Below are 20,618 nucleotides of genomic sequence, written 5' to 3'. Positions count from 1 at the left end.
TGGGGCCCATAGAGCTAGAAGAAGAAGGAACAAGTTCCATCTGTTCTCCCTCTTCTTGAGAGAGGGCTGGGGGCACTTGCCTGTACCCTTTGGGTAGAAAGTGCTTCTTGCTTGAGACTGGCAGAAGTTAGACCCTGGCCTGTGGACCTGGGGGGGGGGCGGGGACTGGAGGAATACTTCCTCGAGGAGGTTCTAGTCTTTGGTTGGTAAGGCTGGGGTGTGTACAGTATACAGTCAATTAAGGTTTACAGAGCTGAGCTTGAAAGGAACAGATGCTAATTGTAAACTACCTCAGCAGTAAAGATACACAGCAAAGGAAATTGGCATCATCTGCCATTTTATTTTTCAGAGATTATTACTATGAACAATTTACTGAGCATTATTGACCTTTCTGTGTTTACATGCATGAACAAATATGTGTCTGTGTGCATAGGTTTAGTCCCAGGTCATTACAAATAAACACAGATATGGTGATGGTATTACACCTGCACATCAGGTTTTGTAGCGCGCTTTTCTCATTTGCTATCAGATCCTTTCTAGAAACCTAAGTTAAATTCATTATAGAAGGAGAGAGTTTGAGTTTTGGTAGGTGTGCTTGGGACAGAGAACTGGTGAACATCAAGCTCCTTTAGCCATTTCTGGAGCAGGTACCCAGGGTGGAATTTCTGCCTCAGGGACTTTGCACCCAAGGTTTGCAGGCTCTGATCCCCTCTGTTGTGGTCGAGGGCAGCCATTGCCCTCTCTGTCTTCCATAGAGACGGGAAGGGAGCTTTAGGAAGAGCAAGAGAGCAGGCTTTAAATTCCAGCCCTGCCATGCCTGGCTGAAAGACCTTGAACTAATCTGCCAATACTTAATTATCTCTTCTGTAAAATAGAACATTCCCTCCCAGGGTGGGCGGTGGGGGAGAAAACCCACTGGAAGTAGCCATTTCACTAGGAGTCCCCACCCCCCACCAAACTGGGCCTGCTGCCCACGTGGGCATTGTGCTCAAGAGGTAGAGATGCCCCCACTGTGGCTGCTCTCCAAGGCCGCCGCCTCCGTTCCTCTCACCCTGAATTGCGCCCAAGGCCGCCATCCCCCACAGGGTACACAAGAGGCTTCTGTGGTCGGAGGAGAAAGGCTTGATGGCCCTGGCCCGAAGGCGTGCTGGGTTGGCACATGCCACACAAGGCTTTCCCCTGGCCCCGAGGAAGGCAGAGGCCTCACTTCACACCACACCACATACCCACAATGCACTGGGTGCCTGGACTGGACTTTTATCTCATCCTTGGGACCAGATCAGAGTTGGTCTGGGGGAGGGCCGTTTCCCTTCTCCCATTACACGCGCACCCCCACCTCCAGCTGTCCCTAGGTGGTTTGGGAGGGAGAGACCAGGGCTGCTATGTCCAAACTGCCTCCCGCCAGTACCCTGGATCCCCCCCCACCGCCTAGTGTCTGAGCTAAGAATAACTCCTATGTGAAGTGGGGGTGACGGGATCCCAGCTGCCCACCCCGGCGGGAATAACATAGGGAGCAGGAGTGGAAAAGGAATGGCAGGCACACATGCAGCACTGCACCCTTGCTCGTTTCCGTAAGGTACTTGCGCAACACTAGAAAGTATAAGTGAGGCTAGTATGTCCTTTAGTGGATGAGGAGACAGGCAGAGTGGTTAAAGTCTCCTAGTTCACACAGCTAGTAAGGAGGAGTGAAGCTCCCAGACCGTTGTTTCACGTCTGTCTGCCTTGCTGGCAGCCCTCGGATCCCTTCTTTCTTTCCTTTTTCCTGTCTTTCAGCATGGTTTAAAATGCACCCCCGCCTCTCACCATGGTACCTTGTGATGGAAGGTCCCATGGAGGGGTAGAGGAGACCAGGCAGAACCTGAATCCAGAGCCCCAGGCTTCTTTCTCCAGAGACCTGGAACAACATTTAGGTGCCTCCTGTGTCTCTCTTGCTGCCTTCCTCTTCGAGGGTCTCCCCCAAGGTGGGGCCACCGTGTCCTGATCCTGACCCTGTTAGCCCTGCAGGTAGCCTTGGCTAGTCTAGCACTGCAGGCTAGCACACACAGCATTTAGCCTCCTCTGCGGTACAAGAGGATTTCAGAACACTCAGCTGAGGTGAGTGACAGTTGCAGGCTTAGCATGAGTGTCACAAGTCCTCCCTCCCTCCATTCCTTGACTAAAGGCCCGCAGCTTTTCAGTGGGTTGGTCCCTCCGCCTTCTAGTCCCTGTCCCTCCCACCTGTGGTCCTTGGTCTTGTCCTTAAGACTTCGCTGGCTTCTGCTGCTCTGGCTCCCTCTGCTGGTGGCGCCTGGCAGTGCCCCTGGAGCTGCTTCCCCTCTGCCTGGCAGCCTAGCCAGAGGGGAGTGAAGGTGGGAGAGGATGGCGTTCTTCACTCAGCCTGGACTTCGGATTAGTGTGTGCTTTACTTCTCTCCCCACACTTGTCTACAAGTGTCTTCGGCACGTTGTGGCTCCGCCTTCGTGATATCAACCTGCCTGCCCTGCCAAATCGAAGGTCTTGCTTTTGTGGTCTAGGTGAGTTTTCATATCCAGGCAGGGATTTCTGGTAAACACGTGCCTGGATAGACATGCCTGAGCAGCCGTTGTGGGAAGTGCTTGCTGTGAGAAGTAAGAGTATTTTACATTTGTGACTCCATCCAGAGAGGATAGACCTGCTGCCCCCCCCCCCCCCCATCGCTTTCGGGGACGCTCCTCTGGGACAGTTGAGATGCTGAGGGAGAAACACCAGCAGGACAAGGCTGTGCTCAGACATTCCTTTCTCCTAGAGCAGGGAACGTTAAACAGTGAATCCAGTCAGAAGTTGCTCTATAGAAAGCTAGATTGGGGAGGTGAGGTGGCTTTTTTTTTTTTTTTTTTTTTTTTTAAGGAGAGAAGTACCCTGGATATGAAATTAAGGCTGTCTTGACAGATGAAAAAAGCCATCCAGCAGGGTAAGTTAGCTTCCTGACACAAGCTAGGGAGTGCAGAACTGGGGTCCAAACACATGGGGTTCCAAAGCCAGGTCTCGCCATCACCCCTCAGCCTCTGTGTGTGTGAAGTATGGCGTTAACCAGGCCTTCTGGCGGTGATGCGCTGTCACCTGCCCACGGCAGGAAGAACAGCACCTGACGGCGTGCCACTCAGGATGCCCAGGTGTGCACATGGCTTTGGGTCTTGGTGGTCCTCACCGAACATGGTGCTGGCCGGTTAGAGCAGAGAACTGATGCGCAAGTGTTGGTGAACCAGATAGAAACAGAACCCAGCCTACTCTGCGGCTCCACGCCGCTCCAGGGCAGAGCTCCGGGTTTCCAGGATGCAAGCCTTTCTGATCACAAGGCACTTTCAAAGGGTTTGCTTCATTAGATGCTTCCAAGGGCTCTGTGAGGGAAAGTCAAGGCAGGTGGGCAGGTTCAGTCAGATAGTGACCTCTGCCAGGCTGTGCAGAGCCGAGCCCACATCTCCCCTGCCTGTAATCTCCAGCCGTACCGTGCCTAGTGTAGTGAATTGGATTGTTCTCAAGCTTTCATTCACATGTGCCTGTAGGGAGTGACAGAAGCCCCTCCTATTCGGCTGTTCTGGAAATGTGTGCCCCTCCCCCCCAGCCCTTTGAATGTCCCCTATTGTCCCTCTGATTTGTAAGCACTTTAGCCAGGAAGCCCAGGATGGTGGGCTACACCACCATGCCCAGCCACTGAAAACTTTTTTACTGGCCTTTTGGATAGATACAGGATAGATACAGGAAGGATGATCCGCCATACCTTGCTGGAACTGTGCCTGATCTGTTTGGCCCTGGTGCAGCCTGTCTTCCATGTCTGTTCTACTATGTGAAACCTGGCTGGCCTGTCACCCGTATGAGTCCCAACTGTAGGTACCAGTGCTTGGGCTATATATGATCCCCAGAGGGATCTCAAACCAAAGTTCCTGGACCCTAGACCAAAGTTGCCAGTGTCTCAGAACTTCTGTCTTGGCCCCGTGGCCTGCACAGTGGGTGACAGTCATGTCCTGACGCTAAAGGATATATCGGGCCTGGGAGCTGCTTCAGCACCGTGACTGTCTTGCTGTCTGTCTCCATCTCCCTCCAATAGACAGAGCATGTGGGTGTGTGAAAGCCTCTAGGGTTTCGTCTTTTCCCTTCTGTCCTGTGACAGAATGGAGAACTAGAAGAAAGGTGTGGATTGCATGCATTTTCTGTTCCTCCCTCCTGCAGCTCCTCGTCTCCGTCCCACTAGCCTGAACTTTCAGAGTGGGACTCTGTGTGCCCTCGATATGCGGCACAATGCATGGCCCATAGTTTTCTGTGCTTGTTGGGTTGAATTTTATATACCTGAAATTGCTCAGTGCCTCTCCCTGCTTCTCTTAAGAGTGTGGGGAAGTATACTAAACTTTTAATTGTAAGGGTGATGTATATACATAAGGCAATGAATATGTTTCTTGTAGAACAGTGTTACTCCCTTCCTTGTTTTCTCTCACTTTCCCTCCCTGTAACCTACCCCCCTTCAGGTTGTAAAGTTCCATTCCCAACATAGTATCTTGTGAGTATCGCTGTTGCATTGGTTCATGCTTTGTCCTTGTCTCACTATTTTGTTATTCCTCTTCCCTTCCCCAAATCAGATAAACCTATTAAAAATAACAGTGACATAAAATGATGCTAATTGAAATGAGTACCTAAGATATGAAAACAAGAGTGTTTTTTTTAATGCACTGTGTGAAGTTACTTCTTTTTTCTCCCCTCTCCTTTGGTTTATTCCATGTTGTCACTTTTTGATTTTTGTACCTTTTGTCTTGCCCATTAAACTTTTTTTCTCCTGGTGTAGCCAAACTCATGAAGTAGAAAAGTGGCCTCAGTTTGTATGCAGTGCTCCCACATGGCCACACGGTGGCAGTGTGACCTCACAGGGAAGCTTGCCTCCTGCAAACTATTGGACCCAGCCTACTTCATGGGAGACCACAGCTATTAGTGATTCTTTCTGGACACCGTGTGGGGAATCACATATGCAATTTAGCGTCGACTCTCGTAAAAGCTGGGCAGTTTAACAGCCAGAAAGGTTTGTTGTCATACCAGAAAGAAGTCGTGAGGGATACTTGGTGATGTAGCCAGGATCCAGGGCTCTGCTCTCTGTCCTGCTTGCCTCCCTCTGTGTACTGGCTTGTCCTCAGAAGCCTGCCTCCTTAATGGTACCAAGGTGACTGGCGTGGTCCCAGGTGCCAGATGCAGAAAAGATGATGTGGATTCCCAAACCCTTTTTTTTTTTTTTAATGGAAACCTCTCAGGCCCTACAAAGTTCTTCTGGGCCTTTTGAGTATTAGTCACCAGAAAAAGGAATGGATCTAGTGAGGCCGACCTGTTGAGCTGTCCTCAGGGCTCAGCCCCAGGCATGGGTGAGATCCCAGAATCACTTTGTATCCAATGCTTAGTCCAGAAAAGAAGAGGGGACTAAAACAAGGTCAGGTAGTTACATATGTTGCTCAAGGTTGCAGCATTTGTAAGAACTAGAATTCAGGCCAACATCTATCTGTTGGTTTAGTGAAGTAAGCCACAGGTAGAACATTGGCTCTGGGTCCGGTGTGTGGGTCTGGGTGATCGTGGGGATACCTCTTCCTGCTGATTTGAGAATCTCCCTCTTCCAGGCCCCTTTCTGTGATTGTTCTGGTTCTTCTTTCTCTGCACACCCCTGTCACCACACTCCCTGACACCTGACCCTGACCGCCACCTGCTTTTATAGTGCACTTACCCACAGAAGGCTCCGTTGTCCAGAATGAGCCAGGGCTGATCTCAGCCTGCCTCTCGAGGCCCCAGGGGTCAGTTGAGGTTTCGGGCAGAGCACATAGCTGCTGTGCAGACCTCCTGGCGTCCAGGAGAGGGAGCCAGAGAGCAAGCCAGCAGGGCCGAGAGAGGCGTGGGAGTAAAGGTGTCGGGGTGAATGCTGGTGGCATTGTGGGAAGGGTGAGCACTGCGGCGCCGCCCTGGGGAGCCCGGTCACTCAAGAGAACGCTGGCCTTGCAGATGCTCCAGGACTGCCCCAAGGCTCGCAGGGAGGTGGAGCTGCACTGGCGGGCCTCCCAGTGCCCTCACATCGTGCGCATCGTGGATGTTTATGAGAATCTCTATGCGGGGAGGAAGTGCCTGCTGATCGTCATGGAGTGGTAAGCAGCCAGGTGGAGACCGCTCTAGCCGTGGGTCCTTCGGGTCCTTTCTGGTGCTGTGGACTTGCGCTCGATTGCTGCCCTGCCTGTCCCTGTGCTTTGCCGGGGTGGGTTGCCTCTCCCTCGGAGGACAGTCCGTCCCTTGGAGCTTGGAATGCGAATGCTTGACTTCTGCCAGGGGCCACGGCGCACGGGCGAGGGAGTCGAGGGGCTCTGGGTTCCTCGCTCTCACCCACTGTGGCTTTCCTTCAGTCTGGATGGCGGAGAACTCTTCAGCCGAATCCAGGACCGGGGAGACCAAGCGTTCACAGAAAGAGGTGAGCAGGGGTTCGCTGTGGGGACAGGCTTGGGGCGCAGGGCAGGAGCGTGCCCAGGGCCTGGCAGAGGCCGGGGCTGTGCCTCCTGCCAAGAGGCGCAGCCTTCGGAAGAGTGGACATCCTCTAGTTCTTTCTTCCTGGAGTGCAGGGTGGCAGGTGGTGGTGGGGTGACCGATGGTGTGGGGTGGGGGGGTGTTCAAGCCTCCGGACACATCTCTGCCATCCTCCCCCCCTCCCCCACAGAAGCGTCAGAAATCATGAAAAGCATTGGCGAGGCCATCCAGTATTTGCACTCGATCAACATTGCTCACCGGGACGTCAAGGTACCAGCTGTTCGTGCCCTGGTCTGAGCGCGGAAGGGCTGCGGCCTAGGGCAGAGGGACCGGGAAGATGCCATGTGGGCTAAGGATTTGGGAACAGGCTGGTGAGGCCATTGCCACCCCTGCTGAGTCCACCGTCCTCGGGAGAGCTCCACATTCTGACTTCCGGCTGCCCGAGGGCAGATGGGTCAGCCCTGTGGGGTCCCTGCCCTGTGGGTCTCACCCGTATCTAGTTGCCACACCCTTGGGTTTCTGTCCCGTGATGTAATGTTCATGGTGGTTACCGGTGTCCGCCTGTTCTCCAGGGCCAGCCTCTGTTTGCGTGGTGAGCGGTGCCGAGGGCCTTCTGGGGTCTGACAGCCTCTCGCAGGTCCCACAACGTCAATAAGCATCTCTCTATCTCTTTCCATAGCCTGAGAATCTCCTATACACCTCCAAAAGGCCCAATGCCATTCTGAAACTCACCGACTTTGGTTTTGCCAAGGAGACCACGAGCCACAACTCCTTGACCACTCCTTGTTATACGCCGTACTATGTGGGTAAGTCCAGGGAGCCCCCGACTTCTGGTCTGTCCCACAGACCGTCTTCCCCCCTCCTTCACGGGCCTCAGGAGGCCACAGTTCCTGTGCAGCCCAGCCCTTACGGCCCTTTCTGGCACTGGCTCTGGTGAGACCCCATCAGGAGCAAGGCTGTGGAATGCAACTAGGACAGAGGAATGGTAGAAATCACCGCCGAGGATTATGGGTAGGGTTTTATATGCCTGCACACTCTTTCTGAGATGTGCCATCATTTCTGTCAGTGGAGTCTGGGACCCAGAAGTAGCTCTGGAGCCCTAGCTGATTGTTCTAGAACGAACTCCCAAAGCTAGTTTATGACGTTAAGTGGACAGCGTGGACTCGCAAGTCCCCAGCAGTTCAGGGAGCTGCAGGGCCCCTCCAGCCCCCACCCCTTGGCAGCCATGGTGTTGGTCCAGTTGTTGGGGGAGCCTCATCCACGGAGATGCTGGGCAGGTCGCAGTGTTCTGAGGCCACAATGTTGGTCTTTGGTTTGCAGCTCCAGAAGTACTGGGCCCAGAGAAGTATGACAAGTCATGTGACATGTGGTCCTTGGGTGTCATCATGTACATCCTGTGAGTGTGCGGGGCAGGGGGCTGGCTGGTGGGGGGAGGGAGGGTAGGGAGCCACGGCGGCCAGGCCCTCTCCAGGATAAGGGGAAGAGGCAAATGTCACTATTCCCCTTCTAAGTGGGGGATTCCCGGGGAATCCCCCGCCTGCCCCCTTCTCTCAGCCCATAGTGGGTTCTGACTGTCAGCTGGGGTAGAAACTGGCTCATGGGCACGTGGTAAAGAGCCTTCGTATGGTGGATGCCGGGTGCCAGCCATCCTCTGTCTAGGGTGCCTGTATCAAGGATCCCCTGTTTCTTTGTGACCTTTACAAGGAGAAGAGGCTTTTGACTACCCTTGTCCTGGTGCAGGGCCCCCCAGTTACACCTGCTCTGGTCCTCTCTTCCTGACTCTTCTTGACACAGGCTGTGTGGGTACCCTCCCTTCTATTCTAACCACGGCCTTGCCATCTCTCCGGGCATGAAGACTCGCATCCGAATGGGCCAGTATGAATTTCCCAACCCAGAATGGTCAGAAGTATCAGAAGAAGGTATGAACCCAGCCTTTTGGGACAAGAGGAAGAGCCCTTTGTGTGTGTGTGTGTGTGTGTGTGTGTGTGTGTGTGTGTGTGTGTGTGTGATCATTTGTGGGCCTAAATCTGTGCCTACACCTGCCCAGTGTGTTTTGTCAGTGTCAAGGACCTGAGTCCAGGCCGGGGCCCTGGGGCTGTGTGGGGACGGTTACCATGGACCTCAGTTCCCTGGGGAACCAGTACCTCCGTGTGATCCCCACCGCTTTAGGCCCGCTTTTCTCTAAAGCCTGTGGACAGGGAGTGGCCTCTGAGCTGTCCCTGTCCTTCCTCACCCCACAGTGAAGATGCTGATCCGGAACCTGCTGAAAACAGAGCCTACGCAGAGAATGACCATCACCGAGTTCATGAACCACCCCTGGATCATGGTAAGCCTGGCAGACTGGAAAGCTCTAGAGCTGAGCACATTGGCCTTCAGCACAGCAAGGTCTGAGCCAGCACTTTTTTTTGCCCCCAGTGTTCACCTGATCCTCCTCTCTCTCTCTCTCTCTCTCTCAGCAGTCCACAAAGGTCCCTCAGACGCCACTGCACACCAGCCGGGTCCTGAAGGAAGACAAGGAGCGGTGGGAGGATGTCAAGGTGAGGGTGGCCCGGGGTGGAGGGCTCGGCAGAGGCAGAGACCCGCGAGGGCGGGTGGCGCCAGCTGGGGATAGCACGGGCCTGCCTCCTCCTCCTCCCGGGGATGGCTCTGACAGGAGCAGGACCCGAGCTGCGTGCAGGCAGTGGTTATATGTTCCTGTCACGTTGTGTGTCCTGCCTGCCCCCTCCTCTCTGCATCTCCACTAGGATCTTAAGGGCCCTGTACATCCCATGTTGCACATGAGGAAACGGAAGCCCAGAGAGGGCCAGTAATCTATTTCAGACCACACGGCTGGTGACTAGCCTGGGACTGCTGACCCCTGGCCTGGATTTTTCTTTTTACCCCCCCCCCCCCGCCATGGGGTCTTAGCAGAGGGTTTGGGGAGAACAGTAGGGTGGCCTGACCTCTGGGCTCGGGGTGTGGACTCACTGACCGGCCTGCCCTCTTCTCTCCTGTTCTGGTGTGACTCCCTCCTCCTGCCCTGCCTTGAGTCTTGTCTCTTCTGTTCTCTCTCTCTCCGGTCTTTGTCTCTGTCGCATCCTCTGGCTTTCTTTCTCTTGCTCCTTTCTGGTACAACCCCTCCCTGCCCCGGCCCAGGAGGAGATGACCAGTGCCTTGGCCACGATGCGCGTGGACTATGAGCAGATCAAGATCAAAAAGATTGAGGATGCGTCCAACCCTCTGCTTCTGAAGAGGAGGAAGAAAGCACGGGCGCTGGAGGCCGCAGCCCTGGCCCACTGAGCCGCCATGCCCGCCTGCTCTACCGGAGGACAAGCAATAACTCTCGACAGGAATCTATTTTTTCAACCAAGAGACACGGATGGCCCACTTCTGCTTTCTCTGCTCCTCAGCTGCCTGGAGCCCCAGGAACTGTGTCGGCGGCCGCGTTTCACCTCTGGCTGTGGCCGCCCGGACAGGGAAGGTTGGGAGGCTGCGGAGGAGGGGCAAGGTGCTCTCAAACCTGTGCTCGTTTTGCAGTTTTATCAGTCATCTGACGTAGAATTTTTATGGAATCTCTTTTATTGTCTTTCCCCTCACTCCTTTCTCCCGTGCCCCTTCCCCTTCTGGGGACTGCCAAGGTTTGGGGCTTGTCCGACAGAGGGCATTGTGGGAAGAGATTACAGGGAGTGTCCGGGTTGTCCCCTCTGCCCTCCCTGTTCCCCCGGTACAATCCGGGGCCCTCCTTGGATCAGGTGTGGGGGATGCCGGCCACTCCCTCTGCTGGGGTCCTCACCGATGTGCCAGGCAGGTAGGAGTGAGTGTGAGCGTGTGTGCATGTGTGCGTGTTCAGATCTGCACTGGGGTTGTGCCTGTGAGGTTCCGCTCACCACCCCTCCCCCCCCCAACCTTTCCGAGCTGCCTAAGTGCCTGGGAAACCCGAGCAGGAGCCGGGCGGCCGCGGCCTGTGTGCTCACTGGGGAAGGGGCAGCGGGGTGTCTGGGCACCAGCACAGCCGTCAAGAATACTGGATCCCCCCTCCTCATGCCCCCTCCCCCTCTCAGGAGCCCCTCTCCCTGGAAGTGTCAGTCCTAGATCCCCTAGAGGGTGCATCTATGAATGGCCTCCCTGCTTCCCCTCCCTGCCATGATTAACTTGTTCCTGTCGATCTTTTGGGTTCCGTTTTTAGCCATTTCTCAGTGGGCTGCCTCTCAGCTCATGAGGGGGCGAGCCGGGGCGGTCTGCACTGCAAAGCCTTCGTGTCTCGCGCATCTCTCCCGGCCCCTGGGCCTCGGCCAGCCTCCCCTTGTGTGGACAACAGCAGGACCAGTGCTGTGGTCCTTTAAATTTCCACTGCGTGGCTTGGTGGGCAGGGGCAGTCTTCGCACCAAAGATGTCCCGACTCTGCCCCCTGTCCGCTAGCCACCTCCCCCGCCCCCCCCCCCCCCCAACCACTCAGCCTGTGAAGCGGGGAGGAGCTCCCAGTACTGAGGAGGAGCAGGTAGGGCAAGTCCTTCATCCATGGTCCTCCATTCCCTTCCCTTTGGAGGAGGGGTGGCTCCCTCAGGGGTTGGTGGTGGAGGGGTACCCGGGTTCCTTTGGCCTGGGGGCAGGGCCCGGGTGTCTACAGCCCCTCCCTCATCTATGATGGTGTGTCCAGCACTCAGACTGTTGTAAACTGTTGTTTTGTATGAGCGAAATTGTCTTTACTAAACAGATTTAATAGTTGAAAGTTTCTTTCTCTTCATTCCCAGGGCTCAGGCCCTCCACCCCTCACCCCTGCTTTCCCTACCCACAGAGTTTTGCATAGTGAGTACAGAATTTGGGAGGGGAAGAGAAGACCTTCCAGACAGTACTCCAGGCAGCATCTCCCCGCTGACGGCCAAGGGGAAGAGCTAGTATGGGGACCGGGAATGCTGCCCTCCCTCAGAGCTGGAGAGGGCGGTGGGCCTTGTGGCCTGAGATCTCCATCTGCTTTTGACGATACCGCCTCGTGAACCAGGCTGCCTCTCAGCATATGAACCTTGAATCCACACAGCCACTGTCCCTCTGGTGGCTATTCATGTGGCCTGGGGGAAGGGGTGGGGCTGAAGAAGGGAGAGCCCAGGGCCACTGGTTGGAGTAGTACCTGAGAATTCCAGCAGGGGGTGGTAGGGATCAGCCAAGGAGCCAAAGTGCCCTGAGCTGGAAGAGACCTCAGGCTCCCCGTGAGCCGGTTTCCTCAAAGACTATAGGATGATCTGGTTTGCCTTGGTGGAGTCTAGAGTAGAATCTGATTTGCTGTCCACATGGCTGCTCCTTCCAGTCACATGAAGAAATGTCACATCCCTAGGTCATTTCACCTGTGCTGTCCTCAGAGCTGGCAGGGAGAGAGGCATAGCAGAGATGGTTAGTGTCTCTGCTCTATGGACTTATTGACATGGGGATAAGCACCGGGCTGGCGATCACACAGCTTCTGGATTAGAACTCAGGACCCAGGAGTCCAAGACCTGGATGTTCTCTTTTCTCTACCAGCCTTCTACCTGGAAGAAAGACTTGCCTGTCCCCTCAGCCACCAAAGCCACCAATTGGGTCCTCCCCACCCCCGCTCTGAGCCTGTCACTCCTAGACTTTCCCATCACACTGAAGAGCACCGCCAGAGTGAGAAGGTGCTATTGCTTTCACGGAAATCCAATTTGGTTTGTGCTCAGGAAGGTTGGAACAACAAGGGTGTAAGGGCAAGAAGGAAGGAGAGCTGGGGGGAAGGGCAGCAGGAAAGAAAGGAGAAGGAGGTTGCCTGAGCTCTGCTGTTGGAGTTCACAGGCAGCATCAGGTTCCTGTTGCTGCTGCAATATAATGAGTGGTTAAGAAACAAATTTATCATCTGACAGTTCTGTAGGTGAGAAGTCTTGGCTGAAATCAACTTCTCAGCAGAGTTGAATTATGTTTGAAGGCTCTGTTTCCTTGCCGTTTTCTAGAGACCTCCTGTATCTTGGCTTGTAGACCCCTTCCATCCCCAAAGCCAACCATTCTGACTTCAGCTGACACTCTTCTCTGACCCAGGAAATGAAAGACCATGTGATGAGATTGGGTTACCCAGTGAGCCCAGGGACTTCTTACCTTTGCATGGTCCTTAACCTCCAAGTCCTTGTGGCTGTATACAGCGAGATGTATTCACAGGCCCAGGAACTAATGCAGACATGATCCTGCCACTGAAATTCATTTCCCAGCCTCCTCCTAAGGCCTCAAGAGTCAACCTGGTATTTTGCTTCCTTTGTATCAGTCATGCTCAGAAGGACATATTCCTGCCCACTGAGGATCCAACCTGGGGTTGGCTTTCGGGGAAGATGGCTGTGGTGAAGGCTTAGGGATCTAGCCATATCTCTCAATCCTCTTCCCCTGTCTGTACCTCTGCATGTGTCTGCTTAGCTGGCTCCTGCTGAACTTCCCAGGTTAGGATGGCCTTTCATGTGTTTAGAGTCGGGATGGACGGACTAGGTAAGTAAGCTTCTTGAATATTCTATGTGTGGTGAGTGATGGAAGGGCTTCTGGACATTCCTGGGCACCCACTAAGTGATGCTGGATTCCCAGCCTCGCCCCACCATGTCATCCAAGAGCCTTCTGAGGTAGCAGGCAGGCTTCCCACTATCTGTGAGAAAACTTCCTCTCAGGGAAATATTGACTTCCCGAAGGTCCAGCCTAATCATCTGCTATGCTCAGGGCCCAGGTGTGTGTGTCTGTCTGTGTTTCTGTGTGTGCTGGTACTGGGCTTCTCACTTTATTTTATTCATGGCTAGTGCTCTATCACTGTAACTACAGCTCCACTTCAGCTTTTTGGTGACTAATTGGAAATAAGAATCCCACAGACTTTCCTGTCTGGACTGGCTTCAAACCATGATCCTCAGATCTCACTCACCTGAGTAGCTAGGGTTACAGGCATGAGCCACTTGCACCAGGCTCAGACCTCCTTCAGAATATGCATGGGAGGCCGTCTGTCAGGGACTGGGTTCTATACCACTGAGAAGTATCCTTCTGTGAATGTGGCGGTGTTTCCTAGACCATGCACAGCCACTGCAAAGAATTCAGTAGACAATAGTATCTAAAATGCTAGGCCCCAGAGGAGTCAGTCAGTCTCTCTCTCTCTCTCTCTCTCTCTCTCTCTCTCTCTCTCTCTCTCTCATCACTGGTAGAACCCCGCCCTCCAGAAGGTTGTCCTGCCCCACAAGTCTGCGGTCTAGACTGGGCCCTGGCTTGGGCTGAGGGCCCGGCCATGCCCCATGCACACCTTGCGGTGGAGAGGCAGTTGAGTTGGTAAACAATAACAGTAAATTTGGGGTTTTCCTTTGACTGGGTTGGAGACAGGAAGTGTGGAGGGCTGTGAACGATCAGAAGGTAAGTCGGGTAGGTAGAGCTTGCTCAACTTGTAAAGAAAACTCAGTACTCAAGGGAGGGGGTTGGTGAGGCTGGGGAAGGGGCTCGTTCCAGGACGTAAATGTAAACAACTTCTCTGGGCGTTTCCAGGCCCGGGGACAGCCTGGAGAACACACCCCTGCCTGGACCTGTCTCTTGCAGCCTGTGTGTAGGGGTCCCAGCCACCTCAGGGCAAGGCTGGCTGAGAGTGAGAATAGTTCGCTTGCTTACTAATTTATCCTGTCATTTGTTCTTTTTCTTCTTCTGTCTGCCAGTACTGGGGCTTGAACTGAGGGCCTCACACTCACATTGAGCTTTTTCCGCTCAGGGCTGGTGCGCAGTCACTTGACATTGCTCTACTTTGGGCTTTTTTTTTTGTTGGTTGATGGGAGGTAAGGGTCTCTTGGATTTATCTGATGCGGCTGGCTTTGAACCTCAGTCCTCCGATGTCAGCCTCTGCAGCGGCTAAGATGACAAGTGGTAGCCACCAGCTCCTGGAGGGAATGGCTCCTTTACAAGGAACCTCGGGCTTCAGTGCCAGTAGCCTTTTGTTGTCTCCATCCACCTTCCGTTTCTGTGTGTGCACCCGGGAGCACAGGGAGAGGCCACCCACCAGGACCCTGCCACAGCGCATCCTGCCTAAGCTTAGGGATGGGTTGGGGGAGACCCGACTTTCTCTGGGAGGAGCTGTGGGGGTGATGCAAAATGCCTGTGTGAACAGGGAGTGCCTTGTTACCCCTTCCCTGCACCCAGGCACACGGGGGCTTAGAAGCAGCTCTGTTCCCCTAAGGACGGTGCTCTCCATGCCCTACCCGCTTCTCTGGCTTGTCTTTCCGTCTCCATAGCAATCTGTTTTTTCCCCTTCAGTGGAACGCCCTTGGCGTTTTCTGACCATTTTCTTTCTCCAGCTCTTTCAACCTGGGTTCCCTTTGTTCGTAATATTGGCTCTCTAAAACCAAAATTTGGGAACATGCTCTGTCAGGGACTTCCCCATTTATTCTTCAGTTGGTGATGATTAGTTGTTTTTTTTTTTTTTTTTTTAAGGCTTTACGAGTGTCACCTTAAACTGAGATCACTTGTAATCAGGCTTTTGTTGTTGTTAATGAATCCCTGTGGAAAAGGATGATTTTTTACACGAACTTGGGGCCCTCCTGGAAGAGCGGGAGGAGTGAGTGGCCCCCTGCGCCTTCCTCTTTGTCTGCCATCAGAGGGCCCCACACCACAGCAGGTGTAAAGCCTTGGGGTACTTCCATAAGATAACCCTAAAAGTGAGTGGGCTCCACATTCCATCCTTCGGATTAAAACTTTTTGGCTGTTATTATAAAGGTGATATACGGAGGCGTTACAGTTACATAAGTCAGGTAAAGAGTACCATTCTTATTAGACGAGGTCACCCCTTCCCTCATTCTCTCCCAGTCAGCCTTTTGATTTCTAAGACACCAACATCTGGACCCTTCTGAAGAAAATTGTTTTGGCAATGAACATGAGCTTCTACACCAAAGGCCCTGGGCGGAAAGCTTTGACCATCCTGGTTGCAGAATTTCAGGTGGGGCCTTGGGTCATTTTTAGGGGCCAGGGTTGCCATGCAAATGCATTCATTTGCATAACTTTCTTGCTCTCAGGGACAGTAAAGTTTCCTATCCCCATCGCACCAGGATTTGCAAGTGAAATACTGGGACTGGCTTTTTCCCTTTGCCACCCCCTCCTATCTCTGTCCCTCAGGTCCATGTGACCAAATACTAACTAGTTGTAACCTCTCCGATCCTAAGGGAGTCTCTTTCTTTGGGTTTGAACATGCAAAATATCCACAAAGATTATGCAAATGACCACCCTATCTGATGGCTGTGGTCCACCAGTGCAATTTCTACTTAAGGCCGCTACTGTGGTGTCCCTGTGACATGTGACCTTAGCCCTGGCTTAGGCTGGGCATCTGTGGGTCCAAACAGCTCAAGGCCATTAGGGCAACAAGGCCTCCAGTTTCAGAATGAACGGTTGTCCTAGCCCTTGCCATCTGGTTTGTGGACCTGTTGTTCTGAATTCACCATTCAAAGGTTTACTTGTTAGAGATGTTCAATCGAGACTGAGATTGAGACCTCTGTTAGCCAGTCTGTGGTGAGAGCGGGGGGGGGGGGGGGGGAGGGAGGGCGCTTCTGTGTTTGCAATAAGAAAGGAGGGGGTCTGGTTTTCTGGCACTTAGCTATCTCCTTTTCTGGTCATAACCCTATTCTAAGGAAATGGTCCTCATGACGAGACTGGAATCCTATCTCTCACTCCACCCACAGCAGGGATAGGGGCAGGCCTTTTTTCTGAGCCGGCCTGCAAGAGAGAGCAGGAGGGAGCTGAGAATCAGTCTGAATTGCTTATGCCAGCTTCCAAAAATGACCACCAACTGAGGATGGGCATTCTATATCTGTTGGTTGGATAAATGTACCTGAGGAAAAATGAACACAAGTAGTTGAGTAAGGCAAACATCATAGAAATGACACACAATTATGTAGCCCCTAACTGAAATGCACATGCTACCATTTAACCTTTTCTCATGTCAGTTCCCTGCCCAGAAATCATTTCCTTTAACAATTTGATTTTATTTTGGTTCTTACCCCCCACCCCAAAGTTTCTGTTAAGCATACATATATACATGGCTGAGCAATTTCTTAGAAGACCATAAAAAGTCTAAATGAAATTATAACTTTAAAAAAGTTGTAGTAAGAGAACAAATATATCATCTTAACTTATTTATTGTACTGAGGATTGAATTTACAGCCCTTGGGCATGCTAGGCAAAACTGCCACTTGCAGTCAAACTCCCAGTCCATTTATTTATTTATTTAAAGTGTGTTTTCCAGGCAGGGTCTCCTAACTTTGGGCTGGCCTCTGGCTACAATTCTCCGGAATACCTGAGATTATAGACATGCATCACCAAACCTGGCCCCTTATTGTAAATATTTTTAAGTATACAGTTAAATAGTATATGCTATCAACGCTGAGAACTTTTCAATATCCACTAAACAACATGCAACTTGCTTTTTAATTTAGCATAGCTCCATGAGTATCCATGACTGAATGCAAAGAAGTGTCATTCTATCTGTCTATCACTTATTTATGGCTGTAGAGAATTTCATAGTGTGGATAGCCTCAATCTTATTTGACTATCTGCTATTGGTTGGACAAAATATCCACTAATAAACTTTCCTTTCTCACCCCCCCCCCCTGCCTTTTAAGAAAAGAATTTGAGACAGACTCCCATTCTGTAGCTAGGCTGTCTCAGAACACTTTGTTATTCGGGTTGGTCTTGAACTCACAGGCCTCCTGCCCCAGCATCCTGGGTGTTGGAATTAAACAATGTTTTGTGGGTTTCATGATGCCACTTTTGTGTGTGTGTGTGTGTGTGTGTGTGTGTGTGTGTGTGTGTGTGTGTTGTGTCTTTGATCCTATTCACCGTCATCACTCCTTTCCTCCCCCCCTTCATTCTTCCCTAAACAGTCCTCGTTTTACAGTCATGTCATTACGCTGATGAAGAAGAAGAAGAAGAAGAAGATGATGTCTGGATTTCACACATGAATGAAAACATAAATGATATTTGGCTATTTGGCTTTTGAGAAAGCTGTGACAAGCGTTAGCCAAATATCCTCCACTGGATTTGAGACTCTTGTGCCTAGCATAGAGGAGCCCTGGGCGCACTGGGGTGTGGCTTTTGGGGGAGGGCGTGTGGTATGTGGGTGGGTCCGGAGGAGCCTCAGCAGCCTGGCAGAGTTGTGGGGGGGGGGCGGTAGCTGAGGGAGGATGATGGGAAGAGTGGGCCTCGGAGGGAGGGAAACAGATCACGGGAGGTGAGGTGAGTCACAGGGTTTCTCTCAAAACCCGGTGCCCTTGGTCTGTGGAGTGTGCTGAATGCAAAGCCCCAGTTCTAAGAATGCCCCTCTTTCTGTCCCTCCCACAGTCGCCAAAATGAATCAGGCTTGGGGTGGGGTATGGTTCTCGTGACTTACGAGGCTTTGACGGACGAAATCCCTGGTAGCATCCCAGCAAGGGAGGCTGCAGATACCAGGGCTGGCCTGGAGGAAATGTGAGATGAGCTCTATGCAGTTAGGGTTTCTTCTAGCTCACCCCACCAAAGAAAACGTGGCTTGAGGGATTCAAGAGAGGTCGTGAGGTGGGTGCAAGAAGGAGCCTGGAGGTCCCGCAGATCCGAGCTCACATTCTGCTTCTGTTGTTTGCCAGCTCAGAGCTTGCAAGTTGCGCTGCCCCAGTGAGTAAGACGGTGATTTCAGAGCATCTTTGTGAGAATGAAATAGCAGCCTGGCATCAGCCCTGGGCTAGCGCCTGACACGTAGCTAATGCACCCAGTGAAGAGGCTCACATCACCCCTGTGAATACCTCTTTAGGATCTTTGACCTTCAACAGCTGTACAGGGGGTGGCATTGTCCTCCTTCTCTAGATTTGTGAGCTGAGAGTCACTAGGTTCCCAGGAAGCCATCCTGTATCATGTAAGAGGTTTGACAGAGGTGTGTGCCTTCCTTGGAACCCTTGCCAAAGGGAGTGGAAGTGTCTAATGCTCAGGGAGACTCTTATCGTTGTAACAGACCAGCCACAGTGCCCATGGCCTAAATGACAGGAGGGCATGATGACATTTTACTCACTCCCAGTTCCCAAGGGAGGGAGATATTTCTTTCAGAACCACCCCCCCACCACCACCCAAATCTCATTTTCTTTGATTTGTTCACATACTACGTGTTCGGTGATGCCTACCCTTACTGCTTTACTTAAAACTGCGATCTTCCCTCAATCCCTAGCATAATTTGGATCTGAACTGTTCCCCAATGGCTGCATGCTAAAGGCTTGGTTCCTGGGTATATGGTGCTTTGTGTGTATGTGTGGAGGGGGTAGTGGTAGAAAGCTAGGTCATAGGGCTTTATTAGGACTCCAGCCCCCGCCTCTCTTTCACTTCCTGGCTGCCATGAGGTGAGCAGCTTTTTTCTCCCTTGCATTCCCACCATGATATTCAGCTTCACTGTGGGCTCAAAGTGCTGGGCCAACTGATGGGCTGTGACACTGGAAGCCAAAATAAGTCTTTCCTCTTTAGGTTGTATAGCATAAGTATTTCTGTGGCAGGAACAGAACGTTGACTAATGCATACCCCCATAATTTCTCACTCTGGCTTCTGCTTTTTGTTTTTGTTTTAATTTTAAGCTATAGTTGTTGAAATACAATGTACACACAAAGAGCTCCCTTACTTAACTTTCTCTCGTAGACCTTGATCATCCTCTTAACAATCATACGTCCAGCGTATCTGGATATCAGCTCAGTGCCACAGGCTCTGAAGTGTGTGGAAGATGGGTGGGTCTCTACAGCACCCAGCTGTTCACAGTGCTGATGTACAAGATGAGGCACTGGGTGAGTAAGTGCCAGTGTGTGGTAGAGGCAGAAGTCAGTGCTCAGCGGCCAGGGGTGAGTCCCCAGAGATCTGTGAGGCCAAGAAGATCTCCTGGGAGAGACTGGCTGGCATTCTGGTGTTTGGCATCTTTATACCAGTGAAGACACTCGGGTGGCCTTTGCCAGTGACAGTTTTGGATCTTTGACCTCCTGTCACCCAAGGCAGCTCCTTCTTCCTTGGGTCAAACCCCAATCCCTCCTGCTGCTGTTTCAACCTATTTCCTCTTGTTCTGCTCTCAGTGGGTCCTGTGGCAGTAACCGCACTAACCATTCCTCCCCATTCCTCACCCCCCTCCTGGCAGCCTACCACCAAAGCTGTTGCAAGCAGATCCGTCAACTACAGGCTATGCAACCTAGCAAGGCACACAGGGCAGTTTGCCCATGGAGTAAGGTTGAACTCTAGAGGCATTACCCTGGATCCTTGCCAGGAAGCTTGATGCAGGGAGGGTACCCAGTAAATATTAGATGGATGAAGCCGAGGGTTAGAAATTCACCTAGCCTCCTCTAGACATAACAGTGGTATCATTTAAAAAAGCTTTCCTTCCTTCCTTCCTTCCTTCCTTCCTTCCTTCCTTCCTTCCTTCCTTCCTTCCTCCCTCCCTCCCTCCCTCCCTCCCTCCCTCCCTCCCTCCCTTCCTTCCTTTCTTTTCTGTGGTGGTACCGGGGCTTAGACTTGGGAACTTACACTGTCACTTGGCTTTTTTGCTCAAGGCTGGTGCTCTACCACTTGAGCCACACCTCCATTTCCAGCCTTTTGGTGGTTAATTAGAGATAAGAATCTCATATCTGCCTGCCTGGCTGGCTTCAAATTGCAATCCTCAGATCCCAGCCTCCTGAGTAGCTAGGATGACAGGCATGAGATACTGGTGTAAGGCCATAGATGGCCTCCCAATTATCCAAGTTCCTGGTCTCAAAACCTGGATCCATAGCTTCCTGTGCTCCTAGAGGCAGAAAAAACTAAGGGACAGTAGCGTAACAAATCTCCCCTTGTCTAGTTGTTACTGGAAGTGACTGTCCCATCAGTTACAATTCCTGGCCCCCTTACATCTGGATGACTTAGTTCCAGCCAATAGAAGGCATGCAGAAGGAGAAGGGATACGTCTACCATTTCCAGACCTGACCTACTGGAATATTCTGTGTGCTCCTCTATGTCCCTCTTTTCTCATCTTCATGTTGACATCTAGGGCATTGATGCTGGCACAGAGTTATAGACTCTGACTCTGTTCTTATTTTCTGAGAGCTCTCTAGCCCACCATACCTCTTACCCATCTGCCGCATGGGGTGGATAAGAAAGCCTGAGCTCTCCCTGCTTTGGTGCTACAGGAAGTT

General features: G+C 52.3%; 1 protein-coding gene across 2 annotated transcripts in view; it reads left to right on the top strand.

Annotated features, from left to right (window-relative positions):
- The window catches only part of Mapkapk2 (MAPK activated protein kinase 2), a 45,447-nt gene extending 34,250 nt beyond the window's left edge, over positions 1-11,197 (top strand). The window contains exons 2-11 of one of the 2 annotated variants that reach the window (XR_007212535.1): positions 5,983-6,122; positions 6,375-6,439; positions 6,683-6,762; positions 7,172-7,298; positions 7,813-7,888; positions 8,287-8,411; positions 8,733-8,818; positions 8,949-9,029; positions 9,628-10,120; positions 10,155-11,197. Coding sequence is in view for 1 of the 2 variants with exons in the window: in XM_048357007.1 (XP_048212964.1) it covers positions 5,983-6,122; positions 6,375-6,439; positions 6,683-6,762; positions 7,172-7,298; positions 7,813-7,888; positions 8,287-8,411; positions 8,733-8,818; positions 8,949-9,029; positions 9,628-9,771 (924 nt within the window). In the remaining variant the exon portion in view is untranslated. Of the gene's footprint in view, positions 1-5,982; positions 6,123-6,374; positions 6,440-6,682; positions 6,763-7,171; positions 7,299-7,812; positions 7,889-8,286; positions 8,412-8,732; positions 8,819-8,948; positions 9,030-9,627 lie in introns of both variants that reach the window. The other variant, XM_048357007.1, reaches the window with a different exon arrangement.
- The last annotated feature ends 9,421 nt before the right edge of the window (positions 11,198-20,618 follow it).

The sequence above is a fragment of the Perognathus longimembris genome, chromosome 11, assembly GCF_023159225.1.
Source record: "Perognathus longimembris pacificus isolate PPM17 chromosome 11, ASM2315922v1, whole genome shotgun sequence".
Lineage (NCBI taxonomy): Eukaryota > Metazoa > Chordata > Mammalia > Rodentia > Heteromyidae > Perognathus > Perognathus longimembris.
Note: the sequence above shows the minus strand (reverse complement) of the source record. Positions and strands in the feature narration are given on the sequence as shown.